This window comes from Myotis nattereri, assembly GCF_964212035.1.
Source record: "Myotis nattereri genome assembly, chromosome: 5".
In the NCBI taxonomy this organism is placed as follows: Eukaryota; Metazoa; Chordata; class Mammalia; order Chiroptera; family Vespertilionidae; genus Myotis; species Myotis nattereri.
Genome location: NC_138080.1, coordinates 53102890 through 53115225, shown reverse-complemented (window position 1 = coordinate 53115225; position 12336 = coordinate 53102890). Strand labels below are relative to the sequence as shown.

General features: G+C 41.1%; 1 protein-coding gene across 2 annotated transcripts in view; it reads left to right on the top strand.

Annotated features, from left to right (window-relative positions):
* Positions 1-7329, top strand: part of ARFIP1 (ARF interacting protein 1) — an 83312-nt gene extending 75983 nt beyond the window's left edge. For both annotated transcript variants that reach the window (XM_081092258.1, XM_081092257.1), the window contains one exon: positions 5459-7329. In XM_081092258.1, the coding sequence (XP_080948384.1) occupies positions 5459-5614 (156 nt within the window). In that variant the 3' untranslated portion in view covers positions 5615-7329. The remainder of the gene's footprint in view (positions 1-5458) is intronic.
* The last annotated feature ends 5007 nt before the right edge of the window (positions 7330-12336 follow it).

The window sequence follows — 12336 nt, the reverse complement described above, 5'->3', positions numbered from 1 at the left end:
CTTTACTCATCCCACCAGGGATCCAACCAGCAACCTAGATATGTGCCCTGACTGGGAATTGAACCTGCAGCCTTTTGACGCTCAGAATGACACTCGAACCAGCTGATCCACCCAGTCAGGGTCTTTGTCTTTTTAAAAAATAACACTTGCTAGACATACAAAATAATAAATGTAATGCATATTTAAGTTATAAAACATAATAAATATCTGTGACCCCACCTTTCAACCCAAGAACTAGAACATTACCAATAATGTTATTATCTTCCTACTAAAGCCCTGGTGCACGAAATTTGTGCGGGGGGCGGGGGGGTGGGGGAGGCATTCCCTCAGCCCAGCCTGCACCCTCTGAAATCCAGGACCGCTTGGGGGATGTCCGACTGCTGGTTTAGGCCCTATCAGACATCCCTCTCACAATCCTGGACCACTGGCTCCTAATCGCTCACCTGCCTGGTTGCCGCTCACTGCCCCCCGTTGCTGGCCAGGTCGCCCCCAACTGCCCTTTACTGTCCCCCCTGCCGGCCTGGTCGCCCCCAAATTCCCCCCTGCCAGCCTCGTTGCCCCTCACGGCCCCCCCTGCCAGCCTGGTCACCCCCAACTGCACCCCCACCCCCGCCGGCCCGGTAGCCCCTAACTTCCCCCCCACCGGCCTGGTCGCCTCTTACTGCCCCCCTGCCGGCCTGGTCACCCCACGCAGCCTGCTTGTTCAGTTGTTTGGTCATCCCTCACTAACCCCCCTGCCAGCTTGGTCGTAGGCAGCCATCTTGTGAGGACATGAGGGTTAATTTGCATATTACCTCTTTATTATATAGGATTCCTTCCCTAACCTATTCCCTTACCCCCTCTTACCTTATATTTTTTTCATTCTACTGTTAAAGGACATTTGTATTGTTCTGTGCCTGCTATGAATATTCCTGACCTTTCCTCATAAGGCATTGTGAGTGTTCAGCTTTCTAAAATAAAGCCAAATTGTTTTCTAATGTGGATGTACCAGTTTACATTCCACCAGTAATGTACACAGTTCCCTTTGAGCCACAGTCTCTCCAAAGTGAATAAAATGGTATTCTTTTGTGTGTTCTTCATTTTTATTTTCCTCATTATTTATTGACCACATATATTTCTTCCAGTATAAAATACCAATTCATGCCTTTGCCCATATTTCTGTTGGGTTGTTTGGGGTTGTTTTTTTGTTTGTTTTTTAATTGATTTGTAGGAGTTCTTCATGTATTTTTGTACTAATCCTTTTTTGTTTATGTGTTATATATATATATCTTATACCATTTATGACTTGTGATTTTACTCTCTACAATAGTTGTTAACAAACAGAAGACCTTAAACTAGTTTAAGTTATCAATCTTTTATTTGTTAGTGCCTTTTGCATCCTATTTAAGAAATCTTTTCAAACCCAAGGTTGTAAGATTTTTCTAAAAGTTTTAGATTTTTTTTGTTTTTCACAATTCCATATCCACCTGGAGCTGGTTTATTTATATTTTATTTATATCATGTGAATTAGGAATCCAGTTTTCTCTCCAGGTAGTGAGTGAATAACCAGTTTTCCAAGCACCATTGTTCTCCCCCCCACCCACCCACACACACACACAGAGAGATCTTTTCCCCATTTTATTGTTTATTGTCTTATTCAATTATAAGAATTCCTTATATATTGTAGTATCAGATTCTTTGTCTTATGCATATTTTGCAAATATTGTCTTTCAATATGTGGCTTGCCTTTTTATTTTTATAAATGTCTTTTGAAGAGAAAAATATTTTAATTTTGATGAAGTCCAATTAATGTCTTTCTTTTATAATTTACTAGAGGCCTGGTGCATGAAATTCATGCATCGGGGCGGGGGGTCCCCTCAGCCCAGCCTGCAACGACACAAGCGTTTTGTGCCCAACCTCCCAGAGGCCCTCCGTGGCCAGGCGTGGAATGCTTGCCTCATCACCAGGGTGACGATGCAAGTGTTCGCCTCCCCCCCAGCCGCTCCGTGCCCGCTGCCCAGAGGCCCTATGTGGCTAGGGTGGAATGCTTGCCTCGTCGCTATGGCGACGAAGCAAACATTCTGCCAGGCCGCTCACACTGCCCACTCTCAGTGGCCGCCCCCCCAGGACTGGGGGACTCCAGGGGGGCTGAGAAGACTGGGTGCCGCCATATTTGTGATGGAGTGGTGGCTAATTTGCATATTACCCTTTTATTAGATAGGATGCTTTGTGTGTACTATTTTAACCCTTTTCGGTCCAACCTCGAGGCTGACTTGACAGACCAGGCACTAGGAGCAGGTCCAACATCGAGCAATAAGAACATTAAAAAGTTCAACATTCAATCTCGTCAATTAATTTGGACCAGACTGTTTGAATTCCAAAAATAACATTGGACCGCAAAGGGTTAAAATCTTTGCCAAACCCAATATCATTAAGATTTTCTCCTATGTGTTTTTCTAGAAGTTTTATAGGTTTTTAGCTTTTTTGTTGTTGTTAATCCTCACCTGAGGATACTTTTCCATTGATTCTTAGAGAGAGTAGAAGGAAGTGGCAGTGCGGAGGAAGGGGAGACACACACACAGAGAGAGAAACATCAAGGTGAGAGAGACACATTGATTAGTTGCCTCCTGCACACGCCTGGCCTGGGCTGGGGATTGAGCCTGCAATCAAGGTACAGTACCCTTGACTGAAATTGAACCCAGGACCCTTCAGTCCATGAGCCAATGCCCTATCCACTGAGCCAGAACAGCTAGGGCTGGGTTTTAGCTTTGACATTTAGGCCTTTAATCCATTTCAATTTAAATTCTGGAGATGTCGTGAGGTGTAAAGGTCAAGGTTCACTTTTCATGACTCAGTCCTCGGATCTCTTTTTGTCTATACACTCTCTTGATGAGCTTATCTAGTCACATGGGTTTGCATATCATCTGTATATTGAAGTACTATATTGACTTCCAATTCACATTTCCATTCTGGACTGCTATCCTGAACTCATTCAGTTTCAAAAATACAGCTACCTAGTCAGCATTTCCCTGGGTGTTCCCTGGAAGGCATCTGAAACTGAGCTCTTCATATCCACCTTTCCCTCCTCCACATCTGGCCTTTTTTTTATTGTGTTGAGGTAAACTGATCAATTTCTATCTTTGAAAAGGAAAGAACTCATATTTCTTCTTTCATACAACATTTCTCACACACTTGGGACACCAAGTGGGCTTTTTCCCACACTGACTGATTCTCGACGCCGGCTGGGTGTCCTACAATTCAATTCAGTTCTGACACTGTGGACCCCACCACCATCACCACCTTCAGACACCAATTGGAAGTCCAGGTTTTCACTTGTTTTTCTGATGGACTGGCTATAAATCAAGGGTTCTCACAACCCCTCCTTGGATTCAATCACTTGCTAGAGTGGCTCACAGAACTCAGGAAGACAGTTTTCCTACTAGATTCCCTGTTTATTACAAATATTTAAGGCTACAGATGAAGAGATACTAGTACATAAGGCGGGGTTTGGGAAGGTCCTGAGCATAGAGCTGCTGTCTGCAGCGCGTGGAGAGCATGCTGCCCTCATGGCACATGGGCGCGTTCATCAGCCCAGAAGCCCTCCAAACCCTGTACTTTAGGGGGCTTTGTGGGGTTTCATTACATAGGTCTGATTGATTAAGGCATTGTCCATTGGTAATTAGTTCAGCCTGTAACCCCTCTCACCATACCCCACTTTATGATAATGAGATTTTTGGAAAGTCCCCAGAGAACCACAGGATGAGGTTTGGTTGCCACCAATCTCATTATCATAAAGTGGAGTATGGTTGAAAGGGCTCATTATGAACAACAACAAAAAATACTCCTTTTAGCTCTGGAACTGTTTCAGATGTACACCAGGAGACCAAGTATTATAACAAAAGATGTTCCCATCCTCTTATCCTTTAGGGAATTACAAAGGTTTTGGAGCTATTTTCCCAGAGTGAGGATGAAGATCAATTATATTTTCCTTATTATAAACCACAGTATTACAATCTTATTACAAATTCCAAATCAGTGGGTTCTAAATAAGTGAAATTTTGTTTCACTAAGAAAAGTCAGTGTTGATTAAAGATTTGACTGTCAAATAGGTAACCTTGGATTTCACTGAAATTGAATGAGTACTATTCTGTGTCAGACAGTGTGCTGGGTAGTATCCCATTTCATTTAACCCTTACAACAGCACAGCAGATTCAGCTGGTAATGGCATCCCTGATAAACGGATAAAGACCTTGGCCAATGAAGTTAGAAGTAACCTGTGCCTGTGTCACAAAGACACTAGAAAGTGGTACAACTAAGATTGGCACACACACTCCTCTCCTATGGGCTTTCACCCCCAGCAGGGCAAGCACTTGCTTCTCAGGCCTCATTTTCTAACGTTACATGGCCAAGCTTACTTTTATTTGTTAAAAAAAAAAAACACTAAATTTGGAGATCTAATGGGCTTTACTATGTAGTTCATGAACTGAGCAGCATCCCATCTAGCAACTAGGAGGCCATTCAAGTGGATTGTACAAAATGGAAGGATTTTGTAGACAGAGTTTAGAACTAATAAAGAGTAGATTATTTCTGGCAAGGACACTTACCTTTAGGGAAAGGCAGGGGTCTTATCAGGCAGAACACCTCACTGGTGTGGATCAGGAAATTCCTGGCTGATTGGTTTAAAATGCCATCCTGGGAGAGGCTGAAACTGCAGGTAGGTTATGTTTTGCATCTAGCATAAGTGACAGCCATCTTGGGCCTGTGGTTTTTCTTTTTAATACCTTGTAGAACAGTCCCCAGGGGTGTGGATTTTGAGAGGAGTGATTCTCTGGGGCCATTGTAATAGTCCACTGTAATAGGATACTTCACTGATCTCCTAAATTGCCATCCAGAAACCTGCTTTTCCTGTGATTGTCCTGTTTCCTTAATAAGTGTCTCTACATTGAGGTTCACCATCCTTTGATGTCTATACTTGGTATAGAGTGTATGTCATTAGTAATTTGTATATAATTTTTCCTGTTCAGTATTTGATTTTGAATATCCTTAGTTTGAAAGGGTATTTAATGATATTTTTTAATTAACGCCCTCAACAATGTTTGAAAATGGCTAACAGAGTACAGGCATGCCTTGGAGATAATGCAGGTTCAGTTACACACCACTGCAATAAAGCAGGCCGTAATCTTTTTGCTGGTGGAGGGTCTTGCTTTCAGTTTGTAAAATACGCAACATCTGTAAAGTTCAGTAAAGCTGCCCATAATAAAACAAGGTATGCCTGTACATATTTAGCTTCTTAAACTGATCTGTCCCCTGTAGGGAAATTAAAAGTCATCAAAGGCTCAGACCCTGCAAGACAGTGTACAGTAGGTATATGTGAACTACTTTGCATTATTAAAACAGCTTTTCCTGAGGAGAGAGATATGTGAGACAGTTCGTTGTCATTGGTGTTAATGCGTGGTCTTGTACTCTGCCCTGTTCACAGGTGAAAGTATTGCACAACCAGCTGGTCCTTTTCCACAATGCCATCGCCGCCTACTTTGCTGGGAACCAGAAGCAGCTTGAACAGACCCTTAAACAGTTCCACATCAAGTTGAAAACGCCTGGAGTGGATGCCCCATCTTGGCTTGAAGAACAGTAAAATCACTCCTGGAAACAAAAAACAAACAAAAAAAGGAAAGTCACATGGTTCTATTTCTAAACAAACCTAATAAGAATGAAGCACAGTTGGGAGAAGAGAGACGGTGACAACCATTGTAGAGATTCTCACACAAACAGCTTTAATTTTTCCCTTTTTCATACCTTAACAATTGAACTGTTAAATTTGATGGGAAGGTGGGCGGTTTTAATGAAAACCTAATTTCTATAATCTGAACACAGTAATTTTTCTTTTTGAGAAGTCCTTTTGTATTGTAAGGGTTGATGGCTATTTCTGTAGTTTGAAAACATCTAATATAGCTTTGCACTGACCGGATCAAAATTCAAGAATTTTGGTCCTGGGAATGAGGGCCAGTTGTAACTTTTCCAAAGGGAGGTTTACATGATTTGTATCAACATCAGATATTTTATATATGAATATATTAAACATCTTTAAGAGATTCATTTTCATGTATTGTCTTAAAGAAAGAAGAGACTATTTTGCAGAGTAAAATTATTTGATGTTCCTACGGCATCCACGATAGGCTGGCAGCCGCTCTAATGAATGACTGATTAGCTTGTGGAGTTTTGGCAAATATCTTTTAAAAAATGAATCTGTACCATTGTACTTTTGTTTAGACTTTTTTTTTTTTAAGATGCAGGAATCACACTAATTTCTATGAGGCTTTTGAGCTTATGAATATGCATCATCCAAAGTCAGAGGGTGGTTATGTTAGCAGTCTTTTGATTCATGATGAAACCTGTTTAAGAAAAAAAAAATTTTTGACAGGTGGACTTGGGAATAGAAATTCTTGATGGTTTCTAAGGTAGAAATATGTGCTCAGAAAGCTAGTTTTTAGGTAAAATCTATTTTGACAGAAGTGAATTCCTAGACAGCTTTCATTGACTTCCATATGTAACAATACCGGTTAAGCCTTAAGTCACAGATATGTGCCTTCTCAGATACAGTAATTCTCATTCAACCAATGTACAGAATCCATAAGGAAACCCCTTTCAGATAATGTTTGACCTGTCTGTTCCTTCCTTGAAAGGAGCACTGTGTATAAATGTTGGGTTTCTTTGTACGCATTAAACCACATTTAGGGTTTAAGGTGAAATCAACTTTTGAATACACTATTTGGTTTTTCTTCATTCCTTTTATGGAATGGGGAGACGGGAGTTTTTTCCTGAGTGATGGAAAGGCAGTACGGGGCAGAGTGGTGGTAAGAACAAGGGGGACTGGAAAGGGCAGCACGAGTTTAGTTGCTCGGCACTGTTGGTTTGGTGTTCATGTGGTTGGCCTGTCCACTGTGTGGCTCAATCAGTAATGCAATCCTTTTTCAGTATAAGTTTTCTTGATTTTTGTCATAGACATAAATTAATATTTTGAGAGGTATTCCTTCACCTGTTCTTTTGTGTTGAAATGAAGTACTTAAAATTACTGTTATATATGAACTTGTGGACTGTAAGATTTGTTATATATGTTCAAATGCCTTTTAGCTGGCTTTTTAAATAATATGCCTGTTTTCAGTGCTTAATACAATGTAATGTGATTGTAAATCATAAACCTATTTTAAATCATTCCCTCCTGTATATTTGTACTCCTGAGAGCCTTATTTTATTCTTCCAGCAGAATTACTACTTGTGATAGTTCATTTACATTCCCCAGAATGTGCCTCTGGTGTGAATTTTGTATTCTTATTAAAAGTGTTTGCTGCAGTACCTTGTTTCTCTGGCTCTTCATCATTTAAAATAAGAAGCAACTTTTGGAAACTCTGAGGACATAGGACATATTATTAGGTGTTTCTGTAATTGTTTTATCGCAGTAAGTTTTTTTTTCCCCCTCAATTGAAATCTCTTTAGGGAGAACATACCCACCTTTACCACATTTTAATAACAATTATAGTAGCTAAGGAATTAAGTAGGTTTATGGGTTGATGATTTTTCAGAATAAACTAAAGATATTAGTGATTCAGAGACATGGGTACATGTGCAAAAGAAATAAGTAAATTAACATAGCCACTTTGTTAAGTAATTCGTATTCATTGTAGAAAAAAATATAAATTAATTTCAAAAAATTAAAGATAAAATAAATCACTTGCCAAAATAAATCACTTGCCAAGTTAGTATTGCATGAAACTACCTACCTCTCCTGAAGTTAGATGTTTTAGTTAACAATTATAAAGTTAATTTGAATATGCATACATTCATCTTTGTACTCTTACTTGGTTATTCCCTTGGTTGGATGCTTAGAAGTAAAAATGAGCCCTCAAAATATATACAAACTTTTAAGACTGTTATATATTGCCAGTTGGCTTTCAAGAAAGGTTTTGCCAGTTTACACCTCCAAGAGCATATACATGTTCCTGGTTAGCATATTTTTAAAGCCAATATGCATAAAAGGGCATAATGCTTGTAATCAGCAGAACAGCACTTTATAAATGTTTTAAGTAGAAAGGGAAAAGCAGCCAGGAAGATAAGACTGAACAGTCTGGATTTGGGAAATTGTGGGGTATGGGACAGAGAAATAGCTGACTTTTCTCTTATTAAAGTAGACTTTATTCAAGAAAAAATTGCACTTGAAGAGGCAACACAACAATAGCTGTCCAATATTAATGAATCCAAATTATACCTATTTTTTTCAAATCAAAAAATATATGTTTTGGTGTGCCACAGAATTTTAGTAATTAGTTTGTGTGTGTCATGAGATGGAAAAGGTTGAAAAATGGCTGCTGTAGACTGAAATAGATGGTTTCTTAGAGATTATCTGATTAACATTCTTTTTTGCAGATGAAGACATGAAGGCCTGGCAAGTGCCTCGGTTGCATACTCAATTCCCCTGCCCTGGTTGGGGCACATGCAGGAGGCAAGCAATAGATTTGTCTCTCTCACATCAATGTTTTTCTTTGTCTCTCCCCATCCCTCCCACTCTATAAAAATCAAAGGGAAATATCCCCAGAAGAGGATAAACAAAAAAGAAAAAGGTGTTACTTCTAAAGTTAAATACAATGTATATTCAGTGTCTTCTAAATTGAAAAAATAATAAATTCATTCACCCCCAAATGGAATAATATTAGCTACATTTCAAAGTATTCATGTAGCAAAGTGTTCATCCTTTCAATCCACTGACCTTTAATTTAGAGTATTCTGAAAAAGAAATCATATGAAGGGTGAAAAAGATGAAGAGATTAAGTAAAAAAAAACCCACTCATAGACACAGACTACAGCATGGTGATTAGCAGAGGGAAAAGAGGAGGGTAGGGGGAGGTAGAAGAGAATCCTATATAATAAAAGCATAATATGCTAATTAGACCAGATGTCCTTCCGGACGAAGCCGGCTTCGATTTTGTGCATTGGGCCTCTAGTAAAGAATAAAGGGGGATAAATGGTGACTGAAGGAGGTGGACTCAATATACAATATACAGATGATGTATTATAGAATTGTACACCTGCAACCTATGTAATTTCATTAACCAATGTTCCCTAATAACTTCAATAATTTTTTAAAAAAACAAAATTAATCTTCATAGTTCCTTGGAATATATTTCCAGTTATTTATTCTTTAATTTCATCAATGTCTTATTTTTTTATTGTATAGATCATTATGTTTCTTAAATTTATTTTCAAGTATTTTATTGTTTTCATATCATGAATGGAACTGATTTTATTATATCTATCTGATAGTTTTAAGCATGCAAATACACAACTGACTTTGTTTCTTGATTTTGTATCCTACAACTTTATTGAATTTTTTTATTCATTCTACTAGTGTTTGGTGGAGTCTTTGTGATTTTTTTAAAATAATTTTTATTTCTTAAAGTATTACAAAGAGTATTACATATGTCTCCTTTTTTTCCCCCCCTTGACATTCCCCCAGCCCCTTCGCCCCCCCACCCCCACCACCGTGTCTTGTGTCCATTGGTTTAAGTCCTTCGGTTGATCTCTTAATCCCCCCCCCCCGCCCCCGCCAAACCCTCCCCAGGCTTCCCACTGTAGTTTGACAGTCTGTTCAATGTTGCTCTGCCTCTGCATCTACCCCTGTTCATCAGTCTATACTGGTCCCCATTATCTGTCCCAACCTCACTGGAGCAGTCCCAACCTCACTGGGGCCGTCCCTACCTCACCGGGGCCGTTTCAACCTCACCAGGGCCTTGCCAACCTCACCGGGGTCGATTCAACTGTCTTTGTGATTTTTTACATATAAGATTATTGTATCTGCAAAGAGATCATTTAACTTGTTCCTTTCTAATTTTCATGCCTTTTTTTTTTTTTCTTCTTGCCTGGTTGCTCTCACTAGGACTTCAGGGGTGATGTTGAATAGGAGTGTGAGAGTGGTTACCCTGGTCTTGATCCCAACCTTAGAAGAACAGCTTTCAAATTTTCTCCATTGAGCATGGGCTTTGGGCTTTCACATATGACATTTATTATGTTGAGGTATATTCTTTCCACAATTTGTTGAGAGTTTTATCATGAAAGAATATTGAATTTTGTCAAATGTTTTTTTCCTTCATCTTTTATTTCCATTATTGTGATTTATCTTACTTATTGATTTGTGTATCCTGAGCTATCCTTAAATCCTCAGAAAAAATTCCATTTGATCATGGTGCATGATACTTTCAATGTACTACTAAATTTTGGTTGCTAGTAAAAAAGAAAAATGATGTGAACCCCAAAAGTGTTACATAAAGTAAAATTAAGTATATTGAAAAGCTAAAGATAAATGTCTTTTAATCATGGGACTGTTGACTTGAAGAATAATGTATCTACCTTAAAATGTGCCCAGGCTCCTTTAGTCTTCACTGGAGATAACTAATGGTGTGAAAAACAAGAGTAAATTATTATTATTACTAGAGGCCCGCTGCACAAAAATTTGTGCACTCGGGGGGGAGGAGGGATTCCTCAGCCCGGCCTGCGCCCTCTCGCAGTCTGGGACCCCTCGGGAGCTAACAACCTGCTGGCTTAGGCCTGCTCCCGGGTGGCAGAGGGCAGGCCCAATCCCTAGGTGCAGCCCCTGGTCGGGCTCAGAGCAGGGCCGATTGGGGAATTTAGGCGCCGCCCCATCATGCACAGAGCAGGGTGGATCGGGAGGTTGTGATGCCACCCTCAGTCAAGCTCAGGGTAGGGCCAATTGGGGGGTTGGGGCACCATCCTCTGTCACACTCAAGGCAGGGTCGATGGGGAGGTTGCAGCGCCACCCCCTGTCACACACAGAGCAGGGCCCATCAGGGGGTTGGGGCACCGCCCTCTATCACCCACAGAGCAGGGCCGATCAGGGGGTTGGGGCGCCGCCACTCTCACACTCAGGGCAGGGCCAATGGGGAGGTTATGGCTCTACCCCGTCACACACAGAGCAGGGCCCGTGGGGGTGGGGGGTGGGGGTTGGGGAGCTCCCCCCTATCAGGCACAGAGCAGGGCTGCTCAGGGGGTTGGGGCCCTGCCCCCTGTCACACACAGAGCCGCAGGGCGATCAGGGGGTTTGGGCGCTGCCCCCTGTCATGCTGATCTCGGTGCCGGGAGACATATTACCCTTTTACTACGTAGGGTAGCGGCCTGGTGCATGGGTGGGCCGGCTGGTTTGCCCTGAAGGGTGTCCTGGATCAGGGTGGGGGTCCCCACTGGGGTGCCTGGCCAGTCTGGGTGAGGGGCTGAGGGCTGTTTTCAGGCTGGGAGTGACTGAAGTTCCCAACTGCTCCTTTTTTTCTTTTCTTTTTTTATTCTGGGCCAGCTTTACCTTGAGGCTTGGCTCCAGCTCTTAGGCCTCCCCTGCTGAAAGTAGGTTTCTGGCCTTTGCTTACAATGTTGCCATCCTGCTGGCTGAAGTCTGGCGGTATTTGCTACAGAGTTTCTTAAACTGCCTGCTCAGAGGCCTGCAGCCGCAGGCGGGGAACGTCGGTTTCCTCCGTCACTGAAACAAGCAAGCCTCATGTTAGTTTCAAGCTGCCAGCCGCCATCTTGGCTGACAGTTAATTTGCATATCTCGCTGATTAGCCAATGAAAAGGGTAGCGGTCGTATGCCAATTACCATGTTTCTCTTTTATTAGTGTAGATTATTATTATTATTATTACTTTTATTTTATTTTTTTTAAATATATTTTATTGATTTTTTACAGAGAGGAAGGGAGAGGGATAGAGAGTTAGAAACATCGATGAGAGAGGAACATCGATCAGCTGCTTCCTGCACATCTCCCACTGGAGATGTGCCCGCAACCCAGGTACATGCCCTTGACCGGAATCGAACCTGGGACCTTTCAGTCCACAAGCCGACGCTCTATCCACCGAGCCAAACCGGTTTCGGCATATTATTATTACTTTTAGAGGAAGAGGGAGAGAGAAACATTGATCAGTTGTTGCTTCCCATACACACCCAACCTACAACCTTGGTATGTGCCCTGACCAGGAATCAAATCTGTGACCTTATGGTTTACAGGACAACTCTTTAACCAACTGAGTGAGCCACACAAGCCAAGGCAAAAGCAAATTATTTAAATTGGTAGTTAATTGCAACATTTGTATATAATCTGTGCTAATTTTTGTGAAGTATTAAGAATGATTTATTTTGTAATAATATTCCTATATATCTTCTGTCAGTAGCGCTTTTTTTGAAACTTTTGGGTTGCCTAGGAGAGTTGAGACCATCTGAGAGCCTTCATCAGTAAATTTTATCAGCAAAATTTAGGCATTTAAAATCTGATTCCCTCTGTAATATTACAGATTATGATATTGGCA